Here is a 24,755-nt window from a genome sequence, read left to right as displayed (position 1 = left end):
AGCAGGATGAATACAGAGAAGCTTGGAGAGACTTACATGAACTGATGCTGAGTGAAATGAGCAGAACCAGGAGATCATTATATACCTCAACAACGATACTGTATGAGGATGTATTCTGATGGAAGTGGATTTCTTCGACAAAGAGAAGATCTAACTCAGTCTCAACTGATCAATGATGGACAGAAGCAGCTACACCCAAAGAAAGAACACTAGGAAATGAATGTAAATTGTTTGGATTTTTGTTTTTCTTCCCGGGTTATTTCTACCTTCTGAATCCAATTCTCCCTGTGAACAAGAGAACTGTTGGGTTCTTCACACATATATTGTATCTAGGATATACTGCGACATATTCAACATATACAGGACTGCTTGCCATCTGAGGGAGGGGGTGGAGGGAGGGAGGGGAAAAATTGGAACAGAAGTGAGTGCAAGGGATAATGTTGTAAAAAAAAATTACCCTGGCATGGCTTCTGTCAATAAAAAGTTATTATAATAAAAAAACAAAAAAAGTTAAAAAAGAATGGCTGGCCTGTGTCTAGGTCAGCTGAGTCCCTTGAAAAATCATGCACGTATCATTCATGGAGATATACATTTCTATCTTCAGCCCTTTTGAGCTTCAAAAGAAGTTTTTGTAATGCCCTTCCCACTTAAAGACTCAGGTTTTATCCCAATATCAGCCTCTCTGACTTTATTCCATAATAAATTCATGCCATATTCAAGCACAATGACCTGTGCCATGTGCTAGAGATACTGAGCAGGAACTTAAGCATGAAGGAGAGGCAGTAATGACATAGGAGAAAGAACAGTGGATTTAATGTCACAGGGATTTGCTTTGGAATTCTCCCTCTGACAACTGCCTATATTCATCTAGGACCTAAGTGGTTTAGCCTTAGTAGACATCATTTTCATTGCTTGTAGAAGAAAAGGGGTAAACTTTAAGGTTCCATCTACCTCACTCTTAAGTAGGATTTAGAAAGGCTTTGAGAAAGGGATGTGGAAGAAGAGAAGAATTTTATGGGACAGATAGAGTGCCTTCAGGCATGAGAATTAGTATATGTGAATGCTCATAGATGTGGGAAAATACAAGACTAATTTGGAGAATAACTTAGAGCCAGTTGGGCTGGAAAAGGGAATATATGAAAGTGTGAATGGAATGTTCCTTGGAGAAATTTCTTTGGAAACATTTCTCATCTATGGTCATCAGTCCAGATTAACTACATGGATTTTCTGATTTTCCAGTATTTTTTCTGGCTTCATGATTCTTTCTATGGGATGGCTAAATCTACCTTAGAGTTTATGGGCAGGCCCTAGAGAACAGCTATTTTCTCTGCCCATCTCAGGTTCCTGAAGGATAAAGTATTTTTTGTCATCCGCCTTGTTGGCTGATTTTCATGGGAGGCTAACCCATAAGGAATTCCTGATTTCTGTCCATTCCCATGTTCCTACTTATTAAGTGTAAAAGAATTGATAATGATGGGTTCAGTCGGGAGGAGAAGTCTTTGAGTCAGGTGGGGGGGGGGAATTGTATACATCTATATGCAGAAGAGAAGAATCCAGAAGAAAAAGTTTGTGGAGATTGGGTAATCTTTTGGGGCAAAAAAAAAAAAAATGTAAAGTTTGAATCATATATAGATATATGGAAAATAACTAGTTTCCTATGCTCCTGGCTTTCTCATTCTTTGAGAATAGCAAGTTAAGGAAAAGAGAGCTTTTAGATCAGCCTGCTCCATAGGAAAATAGCTTATGAATTGCTGTGGGGCTGAACCCAGGAAATCTTGATGATGTAGTTTTCCTTAAGAAATTGTCATACAGAGCAAATAGATCAACCCTCAGACCTGGATTCTGGATGATCCCCTTGCTTTCTATTGCCTGCTAAGCCTATTTCCCAGACTGCTTGGCCCTTGGTGTTATGATATTCTATTGTCCACAAGCATTTTTTGATGCTCAAGATCACAATCGTCCTAGCTTCTTTCGTGTGGGGGTCAGAAGGTTGAGTGGCCACGGGCTTGTCATGGAGCGCATCTAGGACAAGGTAATCAATCAGCTTGGGTTGTAACTGGTTTGGCTGAGGGAGAACTTGCTTCTTTCTTGTCTCCCACAAAGTTGACATGTACCCCCATTCTCCCCCTCTATGATACTGCCAAGAGGAATGAGTTATTTTGCGTCTATTGCTGCTTCCTATCCTGAAATTGGACTTTGATTTACCAGATTTGTCTCCATTCTTTTTAAGTAATACAATTTTCATGGTGTGCCAGGTAATGAGGTCATTAGTTATGTGCCACAAGAGGAAAATGAAGATGTAATAATTTCTAGCCCTCTAGGTAAGTTGTGAATGAATGAATTAAACCTAACTCCATCTTTTATCCAGTAACTTCTCTTTTATGGAGATTCCCCTGTGATTCCTTAAAAATCCTCCTAGAATTTTAAAGTCCCAGGAGAAGGGGGGTCTGGATGCCCAGTCCCATCTATTTCCTTTTTCCTTGTCTCTGCAGTACCTTCTGCAGAAACCTAGTTTCACTCGTGATTCTCCAGTTCAGATAAACTATATAAGGTTTCTTCTTTTCTAGCCATTTTTTCTGACTGTCACTTCCTCACCTCACTCCCCAGACTCAGAGTAGAGAATAGCCCACACAAAGTCTCTGGGCAGACCAGAGAGAACTGATAATTTCTCTGATAATTTATTTCAGAGATCCAAGAGTTTGTGATAGCATTTATCGTGGCCATTTGAGATGGAAGTCCAACTTTCGAGGAAGCTGCAGGATGAAATCTCTCCTTGCTATCTTTGTGCTGATGGACTACAGAGATCCGTTCAGCTTCTTCGAGCAGTCAAGAGGCTGATGGAGAGGGTGACAGTTTTGAAATTAGTGCAGGATGTCATTTTAAAGACAGGGAGAACGATTCAGTCTGGGCTGGTCATAACTGCAGACATGTTCTTCATCAGCTGGGGAGCAGCGTACCCCAGTTGGAGGTTGGTAGTATACATGACTAAAAAAAGATAGCAAAGATGAGTGTCCATTTAGGAAGACAACTGATGGGTTCAGGTCCCTAAAGAATGATTGAGTCCTCTCCTGAAAGAGAGATGTCATCCTGAAATGAAAGTTGTAACTGTTTTGAATCATGAGTGTCCCTAATCAGAAAGCCATCTGAGAGAAAGTACGGGGCCACACAGCTCAGCCCCAGACTGGAGGATTTCTTTTTTTTTTTTTTTTTTTTTTTTTTTTTTTTTTAATTTAATAGCCTTTAATTTACAGGATATATACATGGGTAACTTTACAGCATTAACAATTGCCAAACCTCTTGTTCCAATTTTTCACCTCTTACCCCCCCCACCCCCTCCCCTAAATGGCAGGATGACCAGTAGATGTTAAATATATTAAAATATAACTTAGATACACAATAAGTATACATGACCAAAACATTATTTTGCTGTACAAAAAGAATCAGACTCTGAATTATTGTACAATTAGCTTGTGAAGGAAATCAAAGATGCAGGTGTGCATAAATATAGGGATTGGGAATTTAATGTAATGGTTTTTAGTCATCTCCCAGAGTTCTTTTTCTGGGTATAGCTAGTTCAGTTCATTACTGCTCCATTAGAAATGATTTGGTTGATCTCGTTGCTGAGGATGGCCTGATCTATCAGGACTGGTCATCATCTAGTATTGTTGTTGAAGTATATAATGATCTCCTGGTCCTGCTCATTTCACTTAGCATCAGTTCGTGTAAGTCTCTCCAGGCCTTTCTGAAATCATCCTGTTGGTCATTTCTTACAGAACAGTAATATTCCATAATTTTCATATACCACAATTTATTCAGCCATTCTCCAACTGATGGACATCCATTCAGTTTCCAGTTTCTAGCCACTACGAAAAGGGCTGCCACAAACATTCGTGCACATACAGGTCCCTTTCCCTTCTTTATAATCTCTTTGGGATATAATCCCAGTAGTAACACTGCTGGATCAAAGGGTATGCACAGTTTGATAACTTTTTGAGGATAGTTCCAAACTACTCTAGACTGGAGGATTTCTGACCCTTAAGCCCCTGCTGTAGACTCACAAAAATGCTTATTGAAATCATTTAAAAAGTAATATATTGGGGGAACTAGTTGGTGCAATGGATAGAGCACCAGGGGGACCTGAGTTCAAATCTAGCCTTAGACACTTAATACTTTGTAGATGTGTGATCCTGGGCAAGTCCCTTAACCCCAATTGCCTCAAAAAAAAAAAAAAAAAAAAAAAAAAAAAGGAATATATTGTTCCAACTCTGCCTAAAAGACCAAGAATTGGAAACAATGTAGGCTCAGCAGAGAGGTATCAAATGGACCTGCTGGACCTTGTTATAAGCTACCATCTACCAGCATGTCGAAGTTGGCAAAGAGAGGAGAGAATTAGGATCCAGTTATAGGAGGAAGTAGTCTAGGAAGTATTGGGATGTGAGATCACCCAATATGAGGAGGGACCTTTGGCTTCCTCAGTTACTACCTGAAAAACCAGTGAAAAGAGAAGCGAGGGGAGTGATATAACAAAGTGGTGTGGGGGAAGAACAGGATCCACAATCATTTTATAATATTTGAATGGACAACTCCCTTGCCTGAACCAAACTATTTGGTGGCCAATTATTGAGAAGTCCCCTACTTTTATGCAAAGATATGATAAAGCAGATGGTCTTATCCACCATTGAAACAAATATTTGTTGTCTTTGGAATAAAGATCTTGTGGTTTTGTCTAAAAGAACATCTTCTATAATTGTAAAAGTACTTTGCCTTTTTTTCCTTTAATCTCTGCCCTTGAATGGGGAATCTCTTCTTATCTTGATAATAAATCTTAGCAATTACCCTCCAAATGTTTTTCTTTTCTTCTTTGGCTGTACTACTACTCCTTTCCCTGTAAAATGCTTTTCTTGTCTGTCCCAAATTGCTAGAGAATATTATTATTTGGCTTGAAAAGTTAGAGAAGCACCAACTCTATATCCCAAGAATCTAAATTTGCTCCATCTGACAAGTAGCACCAGTATCTTGGCCCATGACATTCTATATAGGAAGCCCAATGTGGGTAGAAGGCATGGGAGATTTGGAAGAGGAGAGAAGGGGGAGCTCATAGAGAATCCCCTTAATTTTTTCTGTAAAAATGAGGTATAAGATTCTTAGTTGAGAGAGTTGAGGGAGACAAGCAATGAAAGGTTCTAGGAGTGAGAAGGTTTGATAGATCTGCTGTGGAGGGTGGGAGAGTGAGCCATTAAGGGTGATCTATCTTATTGGAGTCCCGGGGAGAGTTGAGTGCCAGGTGGATACCAAAGGTATTCAAGGAGGATGAGCATCTCTGGTGTGAGGGTTTGCCAAGTTGTTCTAGGTATATTGCTAGTGTTAAACCTTGAAAGTCAAACTTTTTTAGTAAGTCACTTGGTTAAGAGGTTAAAAAAACTGGTAAAACTGGAAAGACAATGAGAGCTATAGCCTTGAGCAGAGTTAGAGGGATGGGAGGGGGGCAGGGACATTGGGGATCTTGGGTCAGAGGCAAAAATGGCCGGACTGGTTTGAAAAGGTTAGAGAAGGCAGAGTAGATGCTGAGAGAAGTGTGTGACACTTCTCATCACACACAGAGATACACATTCTCCTCTACCTAGTCCTCTTGATTTTACTGCTTCCTGCACACAGATTAGTACTGCCTCCTTTTTCCTGGCAGGGCAAAGAAAAGCTAACCTGGAAAGATGCTGAGGGAGGGATAGGAGGAAGCAAGCAAGTGAGGGGTCTGGGAAGAGAGAGTGATTTGGAAAGGAAGGAAAAGAAATAAGCATTGATTAAGTACTTACTGTGTGCCAGATGTATTAAGTGCAGGGGTACAAATACAGATAAAAAGACTAATGATTTCTGGGAAGAGAGAGACGTGATGGGGCTGGAAGGGTGTAGTGGGCAAGGCAATGGGGGCTCCAAGCATGGTTTTGTCAGAAGTAGGGCCTGGAGGTTGGACTGTCCCTGCCCCTTCAGAGCCTGGGAGAGTACTTCTCCCCCCCCCCCCCCCCCCCGATCCTCATCCAAAGTCCAAGTCTTCTCCTCATCAGACAGGTGAAGAAACTGAGGTACCCAAGGTTACACAGAGAGTGAGTTACAAGTAGGGCTGTAATTCAGGGTTTTTTGTTTGTTTGTTTGTTTGTTTTCAGTGTGGATGCTTTGATCCACATTCAATCTCCATCGTTCTCTCTCTGGATGCTGACAGCAATTTCCATTACATTCCAATATATTGGAATTGCCTTGAATTCACCTCATTGTGGAAAATAGCCAAGTCCGTCATATAATCTTGCTGTCCTCATGTACCATGATCTCCTGGTCCTGCTCATTTCACTCAGCATCAGTTCCTGTAAGTCTCTGCTGGTCATTTCTTCCCGAACAATAATATTCCATAAAATTCATATACCACAACTCATTCAGCCATTCTCCAACTGATGGGCAGCTACTCAGCTTCCAGCAGAACTCGGTTCTTTTAATTGAGGAAGGCAGGAGATGGCATTGGCAGAGAGCTCATTCCAACCTTCAAAAAGTTATCGTTTCTGATTATTTCCTATTTAATGTTGCCACTCTGTGGCCGTCGATTGCATTGCACCCTCACGATCTCACAATCTCACAATGTTAGCAGATTTATTCCTTCCATGGGATTGTCCGGGAGGGGAAGGGCTAGCCTGAGCCCTGTTGCTGGCTGCTGTATGTCCCAGAGGACCCATCACAGGGCTGGACTTTGGGGAAGAGCAATCGGACTGGGGGGTCAGCAAGCCACTCGAAATGACTCTGGTTCATCAGAAATTCCCCTTGTACTCAATCAGCTTTTCTTTATTGTGTCCCTCTCATTCTCTGCCTGTTTCTATGTAATCCCTTCTCTGCACAAAGGGAGGATCTCAAGATGAAAGTGGAATTGTCATTTTCAGTTTCAGCATCATTGCTGAAGAACATCTCCCTTCACCAGAACTCCTTTCTGGCTTCCTTCAGCTTCTTCGTTTCCCAGGTCCCAATCTCCATCATTCATCTCACTAAAGCCACATTTCTAGAAACTGACTCTTCTTCCTGTACCAGTTGCCTTTGAGGTAAGAAGGGCCGGGGCCAGGGAGAGTAATACCTTCCAGGTGAACTGTGGGCTTGATAAACTCCCAGGAGAGAAGAAAAGCGCTGTATTGAACTCTTCAAGGGACTAGGTTAGAATTCACAGGTCAGATGACACCCTGAATTCTCTTGTTTTGTGAGATTATTGAGTCTATCCCCAGCTATGGTGGAGACCATAAAGGAGAGTATATGGAACTCTAATGCATAGACCAAAGCTGGTTCCCTTCTCAGAGTCATGGGCTCCTCTCTCAGGAGGACTTGGGGTCTGTTTCTAAGCATTCATGTCTCATGTTTAGCAGACTAACTGGAAACAATAATAAAATTTATTTTAAGTGGAAAAAATGGAAACGTATTAATATGTGTGTGTTCACACACATTTACCTGAGGGTAAACTGAGGACAAGTCACAAAGGAGACCTTGGGCCTCTAGGACCCTGGACATTCCTTACCCTGGTCAGAAATGTATAGAACCGTAGAGGATTTAACCCGATTTGTCCTTTTGGTTGTTATTGTTCAGTTGTTTCATTTTTGTCCAATTCTTCATAATCTCATTTGAGATTTTCTTGGCAAAGATACCGAAGCAGGAGCACTTCTCCAACTCATTTTACAGATGAGAAGATTAAGGTAAACAGGATTAAGTGGCTTGTTCAGGGTCAAACAGTTAATATGTGTCTAAGTGGCTTTTTCAGGGTGTCTTTGGTTGGATTTGAATTCGGGAAGATGAGCCTTCCTAATTCCAGGTCTAGCTCTCCTTTGCTTTACCTAGCTGCCCGATTGGTCCTAGCAAATATTCCTCAGCATTCCTTGAGAATTTTGCCTTAAAATTTGAAGCCAAAATGTTTACTGAAGCCTTTAGGTTGAAACTATATTTAAGACAAGGTATAAGGCTTGAGCCTGTGATTTCATTGGCAGAGGGAACTTTCAGGTGAGGAAATGCCTTCTTCTGATGCAGATTGTGCATTTTCTTAAATGTAGTTTTCCCTCATAGAGTCATCATCCTACTTACCACTGTCTGCTTCCCTGGTCTCTACAAACATCTGCATCTCAGATAACCTTCAAAAACTCCTGTCCTACATCTCCACTGCTTTTGTAGCTAAATGCTTGGGAGAGAAACAAATACACTTGGTTCCTGACGGCCAAATCCACGGGCCTTTGCTCAGTCCTCATCTTTTTGGGGCTTTCTGTGGCCTTTGACGTTGGACCACTCTAGTATCTGGCCTGATGCTGCCTTCATGACCCCCTTCTCTCCTAATTCTCCTCCTCATCTGACCACCGCTTCTCAGCTTCCTTTGCTGAATCCCACCCGGTTCACACCTGCTCACCGTGTGTGTGCTTTCCAAGGCTCTGTCTTTACCACCTTTTGTCCTTCTTCTGTGCTATGATTCCATCAGCTCTTTGATACTAAATTCTTCTCTTTAGGAAGGTGGCTCTCGCCTTATTTCTCGACTTTCCCCTCTCTCCTGACTTCCATTTTCACATCTACAATTGCTGAAAGAATATTCCAAATTGGATGACATTTCCAACTCGGTAAATTCAGTTGGTCTTTCCCCTCATCCATTTCCCTGTCCCTGTGGAGAGTAACACCATCTTCCCAGGTCCCCCAGACACAAGTTGGGTGCCCTCCTTAACTCCTTCCCTCCACCATCAAATCTTAAACCCTGTTAATTTTGCCTTCAAAATATTTCTTATATATGCCCCCTTCTCTCCTCCTTATCACCTCCTACCTGGACTATCATTATACCTGCTGAGGGAGATGGGGGGCAGTGGTCTGTTTATTTTAAGTCCTTCCTCACTGCAGGTCACCTCTACACAGTTGTCGATTGATCTTTCTAAACCTCAGGCCTGAGCCTGTCACCACCCTATTCAATTAACCCCCGTGACTATTACCTTCAGGAGAAAATAGCAAATAATAATTATTAGTGTTGCCCTTAGTATGTGCCAGATACTATGCTAAGTGCTTTATAAATACTGTCTCTCTTGATCCTCACGACCATCCTAGGAAGTAGTTGTAAAATTCCCATTTTACACATGAGGAAACTGAGGCAAACAGCAATTAAGTGACTTGCTCAGGATCACAACAGAGGTTGGATTTGAATTCTGGTCTTCCGGACTCCAGGCTCGACAAAAGGCTCTCTTTGATCAGACTTGCCAAGAAAATGACATGTAGAACTATCAAGCCACAATGCCAGATGCTTATCGGTATTCGCCATTATCTTTATCTGCATTCCTTCAGAAGTCAAAGGGAACTGTTTTAAGCTGAACCACGGACAATCAATCACTGGGACATGCTTGCATTGCTCTGCAAGAGACCTTGGACTTAGACTATTATATATGTACAGAACTTAGACTACATATGTACAGAAGAGTAGCTTTTTTGATTTACAAAATGTTGGATAGCATTATTTAACAATACAAAGCGGTAAAACGTAGAACTTTGTTCTTGTGGTGGGGGAGGGCAGCTCTCTTTGGCTTTTAAAGCTCTTTCCTAACATTCCAGTCTTATCTAACCCACCTTCCATCCAAACTCATCCATAATTCTCTGATGCAGTGATAATGGTCTCCTTGCTGTTCCTCGGAAGTTACATTCTGTCTTGAGACTCCTGGCCTTTTGTATTAGCTGTGCCCCAAGCCTAGAATGTTCTCCCTGCTCATATCCTCCTCTGGTTCCTTCAGCTCCACATAAAATCCCACCTTCTGCAAGAAGCCTTTCCTATCCTCCTCAACACTAAAGTGTTTCTTCTGAAATCACACCTAATTCATCCTGTATTTATCATACAGAATTGTTTGCATGTTATTTTCCCCATTGGATTGGTTTTTTTTTTTTTTTTTTTTAAATCTATCTCAAGAGTTTAGCAAAGTGCCTAGCACATAATGGGGGGAGAGGGGGGAAGAAGAGGATCAAATATTTATTTTATTTATTTATTTTTTTGCTGAGGCATTTAGGGTTAAGTGACTTGCACAGCGTCACACAGCTAAGTGTTAAGTGTCTGAGACCAGATTTGAACTCAGGTCCTCCTGAATTCAGGGTTAGAGCTCTATCCATTGTACCACCTGGCTGCCCTGGATCAAGTATTTATTAAGTACTTACCATGCGGCAGGCTCTATACTAAATGTTTTATACATCTCACTTTATTTAATCATGTAATCATGTTAAGTAAGCATTCAAGAAATAATAGCCGACTTACACTTTTTCTCCCAGAGCAATGAGAGGTTAAGCAATTTGCCTAGGTTCTCATAGACAGAACTTAATCCAAGCCTTCCTACCTCCAGGGCCATATCTATTCACTACATTAGATGTGTTTTATATTAAAAATAACTAAAAATATAATCATAAATAATGTTAAAGGAATTTGACTAGTACGTACATATCAGATATACAGTGCAGAAAAGCATACTCAGAAAAAAGTAACAGTGGAAGGGGTCAGTGAGAGAAGGGAAATGTTGACCAAAGATTCTGCAGGTAAGATTTGCTGATATGCTTTTTTTTCCTTTTTTTTTTAAAAAAAAGTTAACCTTTGAGACAGCGAGGTGGTGCAGTGGGTAGAGCACCAGCCCTGAAATCAGGAGGACCCGAGTTCAAATCCGACCTCAGACACTTAGCACTTCCTAGCTGTGTCACCCTGGGCAAGTCATTTAACCCCAATTTCCTCAGGGAAAAAAATAGTAAAATTCTTTTTCTAAAAGCCAGTGGAATCAACAGGCTGATTGTTGATTGCATATATGAATGGGGACTGAGGAAGTTAGTTCTTATAACTGAGAATATGTTCAAGCAATCTTATAGAACCTTATGTAGTCTCTTTATATATTTAACTTGATGTATTCTAAAGAGGAGCCCACCAGTGTCTTCCGTGCCATCTGTCATCTCCAAAAAGGTCAAGAATTCTTGTCTTAGAGGACATGACAATAAGTACTATTTGCTTTGTGACCCATCCTCCAAATAGTCTTTCTAAGGAAAGGATAAACTGTTTAGGGACTGTCTCCAAAAAGGTATCTGTTCTACAATCCACTAAGTTTCACAGCTCAAATGGAAGAGAGGATCTATGGAAAGGACTCCCCCTGCCACAGACTCCCACCTGATTCTGTGCTGGTTATGTCAGAGTCCTTCAGGGTCTCTGAAATAAGATTCATCATCACTCAAAGTAGTTTGATCTAACCATTGGACAAGAGGGGAGAGCAGGGTGGCAGGAAAGAGCTGTCAAATGCCCCTTGTCCACACTGATGACCATACCTGCTAAGTGCAGAGAAGTGCAAGAGGCAGGAGCGAGGGATGTCTAGGATGCTTCATGGTATCTGTACAATGCCTGGACATGCACCCAGGCCTGGTGCTCTGGTTGGACCATCTACGCAGGGTCTCGGCGGGGACAGAGTCACAAATGATGCTTCAAGTTCAAGACAACAGCCCCACGTGGAGACTATGAGGATCATGGTTTGCCAGGTAGGATTTTACCATGGAAAAAGCTGGACTTTTAAGTGGAAAGTGGCTAAAGACCGTCCCAATTCTCACACTGACCAAAACACTGTGATTTGGACCAAGTGACCTAAACTCTCTGGGGCTATTTCCTCACCTGGAGAATTAATAAGTTGGGCATGGTGGCCCCTAAGAACTTTTCTGGCTATAAATATGTATTATTGTTATTAAATCTCCCTCTTGAATATTTATCTTGCCAAATGTCAACAGAAAGGCCAGCTCAAAGCAAAGCCCTCTATTTTAGACAAACAGCAGAAGCTGAAGTTCCATCTTCACTACCCTTCTGAAGCTCACACCTTCCTTCCTCAATTTCCCCACGGTGACTCCTCAGTTTGGAGACTGTATACTTCTTTCCTTAGACTCCTGAGCACTCTCCACCAGGCCACTACTCCCTTTGGATCGCATTCTCCAAGCTGATGATCCATGTGGGACTAGAATTGTCATGGAAAATGAACAAAGGCCAGACAGTCCCTCATGTTAAACATTTAATAGTGCAATTGTTGATTATATTCTGTACAGTCATTCATAGCAAGTTATAAACCTTTTCTTTGTTCAGTCACTTCCATGGTAATCATGAAAAGCTTTATTTACAATAAAGGAAAAAAAAAAACACAAACATGTTGAGCTGAGGTATAAAACCCAAAGACTGATGTATAAATACAAGTCTATTTTAAATAATACTCTGTATCATGCGTTACTTGTGTTACTCAATGGGACGGTATGTTCAACATACAATCTTCCACGTAAGAGATTTTAGACGGAATCTACAAGATCTAGGAATTCACAAGGAGCACGTGGTCCGGAGCCCTGACGGCACTTCGTGGCTGAATCCGATCCGCTCTCCCCCTCACTCACACACATCCACACACACAACATGAAGTTTCTTCATCAAGAAGTTAACACTGACAACGGTAACTGAGGCACGCAATCAGCCAGGTACAACCTTTCCTGACATGTTCACTCACAGGTGAATGTCCCATGACGATCCTGCCATGACACAGGCCCCTGGAGGAAGAGCTCTTGGCCAACAGAGCCCTTTGGAATACGGCCTAAACTTTCTGGAAACCCAAGAGATGAAAGAACCGAAAATGGGGGTACATCAGAAAGTATGGCTCTCCTTCTGATTTTAGCTTTGGCATTAATAGTCTTCATCTTTATCCTAACCTGTGCTCTTTATAAAACAACAACAACAAAAAAACCTACAATGCTTTTTATTGCTGGATTCTGATTTTTGTGATTTAAAGCCAACCGGGAGAGAGAGAGAGAGGACCTTGAGTGTGGGATTACCTATGTAAGAATGAATTCACTACAGTACAGAATTGGGATCGTCATCTAATAGACATGGATGGAAGGGGGTCCTTTCAGGATGGCATCTCCCATACTGGCTCTCCTAAATAAAAAGGAAAAGGATTCACTGGAGAAATTCACGGGTCCCCCTTAGGCATGAAGGTTATCCCACATTCCTCCCTGGAGTAATACAATTTGAAATGTCTCAGCAATTTTGGTGGCCTGCCAACCTAGCAGAGCCCATTCCCTGGATCTGCTCTGCATTCAGTCATGGACATTCACCCACACACACATCTTATGGAAACTCACTTTTCATTGCTGGTGTCAGAGACACCCCCATTCCCAAAACAAACAACAACAGTCCCTCCTACGGCGGCTCTCCTGTCCTGCTTGCCTGGGTCCAGTCAAGGGTAATATCCCAGGAGAACAGTTTCTCTTCATTTTATTCCCTTTCCGAGTCCTGCTTCGCAGAAGCAATCTCCACCTAGCACAACTTCTGTTTTTCCACAGGGCCATGTGTTCCAGTCAATATCAGCTCTTGTGCTACAGCCATTGTAGATCATGGCCCAGACTGGTTCCTGGTTTCTGGTTTAATCCATCCCAGGATCGGCCCATTTATTTCTAAACAAAATTCTCGGCGGTCCCGGGCCAGATGCAGAGTCTTGGCCTGTAGGTCTGTCGTCACCTGGATTTCCCATCTTTGGGATCCGTGCTTGGACGACTGAAAGAGTCTCGGATCTTCACTACTTCAGCTACACACAAATGTCCAAATGCCTTTGTGTACCATTCTGGTATGTGGCCCCTAAAGTGAAAGGAGAAGAAAGGTGATGGGACTTCAGGAGAAAAGTCTGGATTCATTTCCAACAGAACACTTTATTACTCTTATGATTCTAAACTTAGCAGTAAGATAAGTATATAAATATGTGCACATATATTGGATTTAATATATATTGGGTTACTTGCCATCTGGGGGGGGGTGGGGGAAAGGGGAGAAATTGGAATGCAAGTTTTGTAAGGGTTAATGTCAAAGAATTATCCATGCCTGCTTTGAAAGTGGGCATTAGCCCCCAATCAAGGGAGGATGAGATGATAGAAAAGAGAAAGCTTTCCCAGAAGGCTTCCCATTTGTTTCATGAGTTCCAAAACCTTGTTAATAAGGAACACTGGTCAAGTCCTCAGAGCTCTTTAGCAAAAAGGTACTCTGGGATTGAGCAGAGAACTTGGGTTTTCTGTCTTCACAATTCATGAGCAATGATCCCCAATGGGAAGAGCTAATGAAGGAGGTCAAGACACTCTGCCTTCATGTCATCAAAATAAGGTCTGGTTTGATCTCTGCCCCTTCTCCCCCAAGGGCTGGGACACTGGGACGTACCTCAGGTCACTCCGGCACAAGTAGGTGAGCTTGGATCTCCCGGACCCACAGGGTTCAACCAGGTATCGGGCCAACAGCACGTTTACCCGTACCCCAATCACAGGGGCCTGGGCATGATCCACAGAGGTGAGCAAGAGCATGCAGGCCCCCCTGGGCAAATTGGTCCTCCATGTTCTGTGGAGACACAAACTTTGAACCTAAGAATGGCGACTGCAATAACCAACAATTCCCTTGATTTTTCTTAAACCAATTATCAAACTTTACAATTATAATTTCCTAGACTTAATTCGATTTAGATTTGGCTTATGGGTCTAGAGCAAAGCTTCTTAAACTATGAGTCACATAATTAAATGTGGGGGTTATAAAAAATTTGGCAATAGTAAAAGGTATCAAGTACTCTGCCAATATTTAATTCTTGCTGCAAAAATAAACAAGCCCATCCACCTCATTAGTATGCAGATTTACTTTTGTCTTAAATAATAAATGGTGAAATTATATGTATATCAAAGAATTGTTCTAAAATTTAAAATAACCAACAATCCTGGCCTCTTTGCAGGTTCTGTAAAGCACTCTACACATTAGGGCACCAGGGCCCCACAGCAGCCCTGTGTGCAGAATCATTTGTCTACAAATGTGGAAACTGGGGCAGCTAGTTGGTGCAGTGGATAGAGCACCAGCCCTGAAGTCAGGGGGACCTGAGTTCAAATCTGCTCTCAAGCACTTACCACTTCCTAGCTGTGAGACCCTGGGCAAGTCACTTAACCCCAATTGCCTCAGGGGGAAAAAAAATGTGGAAACTGGGGTTTGCAGAGATGGAGCGAGTGCTCCTGGGGCTGCAGATAGGAGGCACACAGGTGGAATTCCTAACTCCCAGCCCATCAGTATACTGGAAATAACGGCAGCAGCACACTGGTGACTCTGCCATTGATGCTATGGCATACCAGACCCCCACTAGAGTCTCAGAGCACAGGCTTCGCAATCTACATATCTGTGAGCTGCTGTGGGGCCCCATGGCTTGGGGAACACTCATGGTTCACCTCCTACTGGGGATCCAGCCAAAGCCATCTCCTTGTCTCCATCCTTGCCCTCATCCCACAAATCCTATCAGCTTTTACTCTTGGGGCATTTCTTCTACCACCCCTATCACTCCCCACATTCTCAGATACCTGCCTTGAGCAAGCCTTCTATCTCTCGCCCACATAATTACTGCTGCTTTTCCCCTGGTCCTCCAGCTTCATGGAACTCCTCTTTCCCTCCCAGCTCATCCTCTACACTGCTATCTATGGACTTTTTTTTTTTCCTTCCAAAACCAGATCTAGTGGTTTACCATTCCCTCTAAAATTCCCTGTTTGACTTTTTAAGGCCTTTTCTGGCACTTTCCTGGCTCTCTGGAGCCTTCCTGGAGCAGGAGCTCCAGACTGCCTTTTGTGGAAAATGACTCTGTCCTGTAAATACTTGTATGGATGCTCTGTCCCCCAGGATGTGAGCTCCTAGAAGGCAGGGATCACCTTTCTGTCCCCAGCACCTACATGGTGGATGTTTAATCAATGTCCTGAGATTTCACTAAACAGAGGCTATTGTTCCTCCCAGGCTGCTTGGGCCCTTCGGGGGGACTCTCACCTCAGCACCACGTGGTCCCTGGCAGGATGGGGTACCATACTACTCCGGACAAACTGGTAGATTTCTGTCTGGCTATCCAAGACTTCAATCACTTTGGCATCCAAGAGATCCGGATCCCAGATATGTTGCTCCTTCAGGAGTCGGTTTAAAACGTCTTCAGGTTTGGCAGGGACTTCGATTGTCGACTTCCACAATCGGAGTGGGGGTCCTTCACTCACCTTAAATAAAGTACAAACCCACTTGTTACTACCAGGGACCCTTACGCTCAGCCAAAGACAACAGAATGGCAGGTCTGTAGGTAAGGAATTGAGTGCATTCAGATCCTCAGATCCTCTTTTCCCCAGGAAGAAGCAGACTTGGTAAGCTGACAATTCATTAGTTTTCCCACGGGAAATAACGAGGCAATGTGAGATAAAGTAAAGTTTCTACCTGGCAGAGGAAAGTTTCAGTGAGGGAGTAGCTAGAAATTATGAGCAGAAATTAGGTCCTGAGATGATCACTAGCATTGGACCGAAAAGCATTAAGAATTAAGAGTTCTACTGGGAAATGAGTATAAACTGTTTGCATTTTTGTTTTTCTTCCCAGGTTATTTTTTACTTTCTGAATGCAATTCTTCCTGTGTAACAAGAGAACTGTTCTGTTCTGCACACATATATTGTATCTAGGCTATATGGTGACATATTTAACATGTATAGGATTGCTTGCCATCTGGGGGAGGGGGTGGAGGGAGGGGAGAAGTCGGAACAGAAGTGAGTGCAAGGGATAATGTTGTAAAAAATTATCCAGACATGGGTTCTGTCAATAAAAAGTTATAATAAAAAAAAGAAAGAAAGAAATGTGATAGATTAAAAAAAAAAAAAAAAAAAAAGAGTTCCTTGCTAGTTGGTATAATTGAATTTGAATCCTACCTTGGCCACTATCTGGTTGTACAACCCTAAGCTAGTATATTTATTATCCTCTCATTTCAATTTCTATAAACTGAGATTAAGTATGGTTTTTACCTATAAGGATGATCGTGGGAATTAAATAAAAATCTTCAAAGTGCATTATAACCTTTAAAGAGCTATATCAATATCTGTTATGCCCACTGATTGAAAATATACCTCGATGATCCAACAGAAAAGAGATTTCCAACTTCTCAAAGCAACATAATCTTTGACTAATGATATTAACATAATGTTAGTTAAAAGGAATCTTAGAGAGGAGCAAATCCAAACCTCTTATTTTACAAGTGAGGAAATTTTTCTGTCTTGCTCATGGTTAACACAGAGAAAAAAAGCAAGCCCAATGTTTAACTCTAGGTCTCATGTTCCCAACATTTAGGTGTTCAGCTTAATTCTGGGTATATTTCAGATACGATGTTTATAAATCAGAACTTCTCCCTGGCAGGAGAGTGGGGACTATGCTATTGAGGTAAATAAGTCTAGAGAAACTCATCCTAGCTATCTTCAAGGAGTCAAAGGTGTGTCAAATGGAAGAGGGATCAGATCCATTTGACTTTGTCATAGGGAAGAATCAGTAGCCATGGGTGAATGATGCAAAGACCCAAATTTTGTCTTTAATATAAATTTCAACTCAAAAAAGAAAAATTTACTGAAAAACAGCTTCCTCAAAGTGACTCGTCACTTGTTAGGGATGCTTTTGAGGTTCTAAAACTTGTTTATGTACTTGTCCCTTCAGTGACTACTTCCAGGAACATGCAGCAGCAAGCTGAGCAAAAATAGGACAGAAAAGATATGAAAGTTTAGAGATTAATCAGTCTAATGTTCTAATAGCATCTAAGGCTAATCTAAAGATTGGGCATGAAGGAAAGTAAAGTAATGATGGAGGATGAAGAACAAGATGAAGTGGAATAAGATGGAATGGAGCAGCAGGAAGTTATGGTTGGAGATAAAGGAAGTATGGAATCTTAATCATGGAAGTGAAACCTTTGGAGAGATGGCAAGATCACAGGTGTGGTCATCTCTGTACATGGTGGATGTTGAGAGGAGGTTAGACCATAGGAGGGACTAATGGACCTGGAGTACAGGAGTTGAGTGTGGAGAGTGAGACTGGGAAACTAATTCTGTGGTACTGAAGTCCTCAAACCGGGTACTCAATAAGCACAGAAAAAACATTCATTTTGTGAAATGAAAGGAATTATGACACAAGCAGAGACACTGTTCTAAAGGAGCTCTCATTCCCATAGGGGAAAGCAACAGTATTAATAAGGTGATACAAAATATATAGAGAATAAACAAATAGCTAGCTAGTGGGACTTCCCACCAAGGGTAAGATCTAAGCAGAGCCAGGAAGGAAGGTGAGGGGGAATAAGAGTGAGTCCCAGGGGGTAAAGAGATCTAGGCAAGACAAAGGCAGAAGAGAGGTCAGCAGACTTGGGACAGAGACAGAAAGACAAAGACCCAGACAGACACACACAGAGAAACACACAGAAAGAGAAACAAAGACAGAAACACAGACACAGAGAAACACACAAAAACAGAAAGAGACAAAGACACACATAAAGAGAAAGAGACATACATACAGAGACAGATACATACAGAGATACACACAGAAACAGAGACAAAGAGACACATACAGAGAGATACACACAGACAGAGACAGAAACAAAGAGAAAACAGAAAAAGGAAAAGAGACAGGACAGACAGAGAAAGACAAAGAGACACATATAGACAGACAAAGAGAAAGACTGAGGGAGACACATAGATTTTGTGTGTGTGTGTGTGTGTGTGTGTGTGTGTGTGTGTGTGTGTGTCTCCATCTGGGTGGAGGTGGGAGTATTCTGAGAAGAGGCCAGGTTATTTCTGAAAGGCTTCCAATGCCAAATGGGATTTTTGATTTGATCTTGGAGGCTAAGGGGAGCCCTGGAAGCTCCTTGGGGGTGAGGGTGACGAGTTTAGGATAATTGAGAAAAATCACTTTGGCAGGAACGCGGAGGATGGGCTGCTGTGAAGAGGGGGGTAGAACATAGAATCACTGGGGGCCAGCGGGCACAGCATGAGGAGAGAACTGGAAGATGATACACTTGGATAAGAAGGAATCTCCCAGTGTTGCTTTAGAGCAGGAGCAGAAAGTGTGAATGAGGGAGGAGGAGCCACCGAAATAAAGCCCCAGGGACAGAGGCAGGTCCTGTGGAGGGGGCTCTCCTTTGTAGTTTAAAACAAATGCAGATCTCAAGCTCTCCAACAAAGCAAAAATCATCAAAGCAACAGGGTCTCGGTTAAAGAATAGAGAGGGTGATTAACAAAACAGATCAGGCACACCACAGACAGAAACAAACAAACAAAAAAAGCCTAGGAGTGTTTGCTAAACTCAAAGACTCCATTAATGGGGGAAGGACTCCCAATTTGACCCAAACTACAGAGAATGGGAAAGCAATGGGGCAGAAATTGCTTATTGACTTGCAGCTTCTCACCCTAGATACTAAGATAAACTCCAGATGATCCATGATTTAAACAAAAAAGGTGACATCCCAAATGAGGAAGGAAGTAAAGGCAGGGCAGAGTCTAAAATCAAATAAGAGACAATTCTGAATATATAAAACTTAAAAGATTTGTTTGTTCAAAACCCAATGCAATTAAAATTAGAAGGGAAATAGGCGTGGGGGAACCATTGTAATAGGTTTCTTTGATGAAGGTCTCATATCCAAGAGATAAAGAATTGATTCAAATTTATGAGAGAGTGAGGGGGAAATAAAAAGTACAATGGATAAATGACCAGGATTTAAATATGTAGTTTTCAGATTAAGAAATCCAAGCTAGATTTTCACTTCTTTTGTTGTTGTTTGCCTGTATTTTTTATTTTCTTTCTCATTTTTTTCCTTTTTGATCTGATTCTTCTTGTGCAAGATAACTGTATAAATATGTAAATCCATTATAGCCATATATATGTTTTTATCAGGTTTAACATATTGGATTACTTGCCATCTAGAGGAGGGGATATTGGTGGGGAGAAGGGAGATTGGAACACTAAGTTTTACAAGGGTTAATATGGGAAAATTATCCTTGCATGTTTTGAAAATAAAAAGCTTCAATGAAAAAAAAAATTTAAATAGCATATCGGATGAATTTGGGTCCTCTAACTTCTAAAGAATGTTATTGTGAGTATGAACCATTAAATTAATAGCTAAACTGATATTAAAAAAAAAAAAAAAAAAGCAGCTACAACAGTGTAGGAGAAAAACTTCTTGTTATATCGATATAATCCTCCACAAGATTGAAATCTAAAATAGCAGAGTAGGTAGTGTTAAGTGTAGGCTTACTGACTATTTGCATAACACATCAGTATTTAGAACTAAAACTAGAAATACATACACTGACATAAAGGGATTGAGTTGTCAAACAAACTGGTCCAATTCTATCAAAGGATATAACACCAACAAAAACAAAAAAGAAAGAAAAGAAAAACAAAGAGATCTAGGCTGGCAACAACCTTACTGAAAATGCTCTATTTAGAGAGTTACAAATGAAAGAAATTCTAGAGATTCATCCTTATACGCATACCAATGAATGGTCATTTTTCTTTGGCCAATTATTGGAAGGACTGTTGGGGGAGGGGGGAAATGACTACATTCATGCATTGTGGGTAGAGCTGTGAATCCCTCCAATCTGAGAAGCCATTTCTAACTTGGTTAGAAATTTACTCTCTAAATTACTAAACTACGTATACCCTTTGAATCTGCTGTACTGCAACTAGGTCCATATTCCAAAAAGATCAAAGAAAGAGGGAAAGGACCCTTAGAAACAAAAATATTTATAGCATCTCTTTCCATAGTCCCCTAAACCACTAAGAAGTGTCCAATTGGGGAATGGCTAAATAATGTATAATGGATGTAATAGAATATTATGTACCACAACATAAAAAAATGGATGTAGAGGAAACTGGGTAGACTTATATAAATTGATGAAGTGCGAAGGGTGCAGAGCCAGGAGAATGATGTATTCCTCTTAATTCTAGACTAGCCTTCCTCTGGGGATTATTTCTAGCTTGTTTGTATTTATTTTTTTGTGTTGCTTCCTCCATTAGATTGTGAGCTGTTCAAGGTCAAGGATTGTCCTTCTGACTTTATTTGTATTCCTAGCACTTAATCCAATGTCTGGCACATAGTAGGTGCTTAATATATGTTTACTGATTGCCCAACATTATAAAGAAAAACAACCTGGAAAGATTTTAGAATTCATATCTGTAATAATGTGATTATTATAAGGGTAGAGAACTCAAGATGAATCACTCCATCCACCTCCTGCCAGAAAAGGGACAGACTTAAAATGCAGGACTCAAACACTTTCAGATATGACAGTGGGGGAGTCTGTTTTTCTGAACTACATATATTTGTTATATGGATTTTAAAGAAATTGTTCATCACTGAGGGATGATGGAGCTCTGTCTACGCTCGCTCTGGGTGCTTTCTGGCTGAGGATGGCCAATCTGCTCTCGGCACAAGGCGATATCAAACACGGGGCAGAAAAGAAGGTGGATGCTTAATGTCCTGGACAAACTTAAAATGAGGGGGAAAGAGAGCTTTCCCCCCTTTCCCAGAACACTTAAACGTATAGGACTGAGAGACAGAAGGGACCTTAGAGGCTCTGCCCTTCCATTCACCCCACTTCACAGATGAGGAAAATTGAGGTCCAGGAAGATGAAATGCTGACTCAGTTCTGCTACATTTGAAGGTGTGAGCCCCAGCCTTTGATGACAGGGCCTCTGGATGTCCCTCCCTCCCTCCCTCCCTCCCTCCACGCCCAGCAATGAGCCACCACCAATTACCTTCTTATAAGCCAGCTCCGCCTGCTCCGAGGTGGGATGGCTGACCCAGCCTTTGAACTTGTCCTTGACCTCCTTAAACAGGCTGTCCATGCAGTCTTGGAGGAAGTGGCGATAGTCGTTGGAGGCCTGGCCACTCAGGTGGCCCAAGGCCTCCAGGCTGAGGGGCCGCAGCTCCTGCTCTGAGTAGGAGTTCCGACACCGGCTCATTTCCTCGGGGACCTAGGGGGAAGGAGACCCAGTCTAGATTTAGCACCTCAACTCCCTAACCTTTCCTTGGCTTCTCATATCTGCACTGGGCTGCTATTTGGGGGACTCCAAACACAGCCTTGATTCAGGGCACAGATCCCTGTAATTCATCTCAGTTCCCTGAGCCTCAGCTTCCTCATCTGTAAAATGGGCATAGGATCTTGTGAGGAGCTGACCACTTGGGTGGACTCTGTGCCTGCAGAAGGGCTTCCCTTCTAATGAAGCTGCCCGAGCCTCCTGCACCCGCGCCCCGGCCCACCTGGAAGAGCTTGTGGCATTCTGCGATCATGTGCGCCAGGCCTTGCGTCGCTGCCAGGTTTTCGTTGAGGTCCTTCTGGTCGGGTTTGCCCAGACTCTGCTTTCTCTGCATCACCCTGGGCCAAAGGAAGAAGAGGAGGTGAGAACCCTTCAGGGTGGCCAGGGTAGGGGGATGCCAGCCGGGGGATGGGGCAGCAGCTGGGCTGGGGGTGCCCCGTGGCACAGAGGCCTGGGCAACACTGCAGGTGTGGAGAGAGACGGCTGAGGAGCAACTGCAAGGCCACAGGAAAATGGGTATTTATAGAAACTTGAAGGTTTGCAGAGTGCTTCACAATATCTTACCCTTGTCATCCAACAGCCCTGGCAAGTAGAGGCCATTAGTTTTTCTATTTTACACTTGGGGAAACCGAGGCAGGCAGAGGAGGGGGAGTGACTTGGTTTGGGTCACAAAGCTGGATCGGAACTCTGGGCAATATGGTGCTTCCCCCTTCCCCCAGTGAGGAGGGAGAGCTAGAGAGACGTGAATAGTGGAGGTGTTTTCCTGTGCAGAGACCGAGGGGGCCAATTTCATCCCCAAGGGCTTTTTGCAAAATAGAATGAAGCCATTACAAATGAGGAAGTGGTCTGGGGGCCATCCCTCGGTCTGCCCTATAGGATTCGGGTTACTTTGGCCTGGATAATAGGGGAGGAAGGGAGAGGGGGTCCCCCCACCCTCCGGCCTTGCTTCCTTCCGCTGTAAACAAACAGTGCCCTTTCCAAAGGCAGCTGGTCCGTGGCGGCCTGGCTGCCTTCCAGGTGTGCCCCACAGTGTGGGCGGCTACAGCCCTTATCTTATCGCTTCCGGGGCCTCCTCTCAGAGCCCCCCCCCAAGGAACCCAAAAGAAACGGCCTTTGTCCAGAATTCTCTCCAACTCAGAAGCCTCCCCTCCCCTCCCCCAAAAGCCAAAGTGCCTCAAGTTGGGATGTGCGTTTTCCAGGAATAGTATTCCAGGCCCACTATGTAATTTCATAGACAAAGACTCCAAGCCTTGCCTCCCTCAAAGCCCACAGTGTCTAAAATTTAGGTGTGTTTTCCATTTACTGTTCTAGGCCCAGCACCCAATTTTATAGATAAAGAATCCAAGACAGCCTAGAAGGGGAAAGTAACCTGCTGAAAGACCCAACTAGTTCCTATCTTAGTCAAAGTAGAGCCAGGTCTCCTATACCTCCTTCCCCAGAAGAACTTCCCTTATTATTTCTTTGTTTAGTTTTTATTGAGGCAATTGGGCTTAAATGCCCAAGGTCACATAGCCAGGAAGTCTGAGACAAAATTTGAACTCAAGTCCTCCTAACTTCAGGGCTGGTGCTCTATCCACTGCCCCAGAACTTTCCTTTTTTTTAAAAAAAATAATTACTTGTTATCTCTTGTGCTTCCATCTCCCTTTCATTTCTAGTTCCCACATCCCTGCCTTAGGGAACCATTATTTGTCACAAAGAAAAAAGAGGGAAAAACAGCAAGTCAAGCAAAACTCACCAACCTACTGACTTATCTGGGAACGAATATATTTGATATTACACACCCAGAATCTCCCACCTTTACTGGGTAGAAAGAAACCGTGCAGGGAAGACCTGGCTTTTAGGCCTGCATCTGAAAGTACTGGCTAAGTGACCCTGAACCTCTCAGAGTCCTTAGGCAACTCGGCAAGACAAGAATTTGCAGAAAAGATGCTAATCTGCTTTAGTAGAGGGAGTGTCCTCCCCAGGAAATTCTCTATTCAAATTCATAATATGGATCTACCGCCTCCCTTTTACAGTGGGGGCCAGACTTGGTCCCCAGAATTAAGTGGTTTAGGGACTTTGTTTTCCTGGTTCTGACCACTGTACCCAGTATTGTTTCTTATAAAGTTTCTTTCCTGTCCCCGAATTCTCATTCATTGTTTCTTATACAATAATCTAATAATCCTCATAATTAGGTAATAAATCTTCCAATAATTATGCAGCAAAATGGATTTAGTCATTTTCCAAATGGATGGGCATTAATTTGGCTGCAAAAAGCACTGCCCCAAGCATTTTGTAGTAGAGGAACTATTTTTGGTCTTCTTAGGGCTCAGGACTTGGGAGTCAAAGGTTTGGGCATTTTATCATTTTTTCTTTTCTTTTCTTTCTTTTTTTAAGCATAAAGCCATAGGGAACTTTCCCTTAATGAATTCAAGTCCCCAGGCCCAGATAATCTCAATTCTTGCATCCAGAAACAGAATAAGTGACATCTAAAAGAGTATGGAAAGTGGGAGAAGCAACAAAGATCTTTTTCCTTCTTTTTCTTGGAATATTGCCCTTCTCAAAACAATAGGCAACTGAGTTTCACTTCAACTCCTGGAAAAATTCTAGAATGGGCGTTTAAAGAGATGGTAGGGGAAGAGCTAGAAAGGCAACTCCAAAGAGCCAGCCCAATTGCATCAAGATGCCAGACTAACCTTATCTCTCTGCCGTTTTTGACAGGGCTAGTAAACAAGAGAGATGAGTGGAATACCACATACCTGGATTCATTCCTTAGAGCAAAGTAGCTGCTACATCTCAGACTATTCTTTTGAAGAAGACCAGGGAGGTGTGGCCTAGATAATAATGCAATTAAATGCATTCAGAACTGACCATTAGCCACATTTGAATGGTT

General features: G+C 42.4%; 1 protein-coding gene across 2 annotated transcripts in view; it reads right to left on the bottom strand.

The window, feature by feature from the left end:
• Positions 1 to 12,028: 12,028 nt before the first annotated feature.
• DLC1 (DLC1 Rho GTPase activating protein) overlaps positions 12,029 to 24,755 on the bottom strand; it is a 104,050-nt gene continuing 91,323 nt past the window's right edge. For both annotated transcript variants that reach the window (XM_031942000.1, XM_023505695.2), the window contains exons 10-14: positions 22,107 to 22,221; positions 21,602 to 21,820; positions 15,836 to 16,053; positions 14,216 to 14,389; positions 12,029 to 13,645 (exon numbers count right to left, since the gene is read on the bottom strand). In XM_031942000.1, the coding sequence (XP_031797860.1) occupies positions 13,525 to 13,645; positions 14,216 to 14,389; positions 15,836 to 16,053; positions 21,602 to 21,820; positions 22,107 to 22,221 (847 nt within the window). In that variant the 3' untranslated portion in view covers positions 12,029 to 13,524. The remainder of the gene's footprint in view (positions 13,646 to 14,215; positions 14,390 to 15,835; positions 16,054 to 21,601; positions 21,821 to 22,106; positions 22,222 to 24,755) is intronic.

The sequence above is a fragment of the Sarcophilus harrisii genome, chromosome 6 (assembly GCF_902635505.1).
Source record: "Sarcophilus harrisii chromosome 6, mSarHar1.11, whole genome shotgun sequence".
In the NCBI taxonomy this organism is placed as follows: Eukaryota; Metazoa; Chordata; class Mammalia; order Dasyuromorphia; family Dasyuridae; genus Sarcophilus; species Sarcophilus harrisii.
Note: the sequence above shows the minus strand (reverse complement) of the source record. Positions and strands in the feature narration are given on the sequence as shown.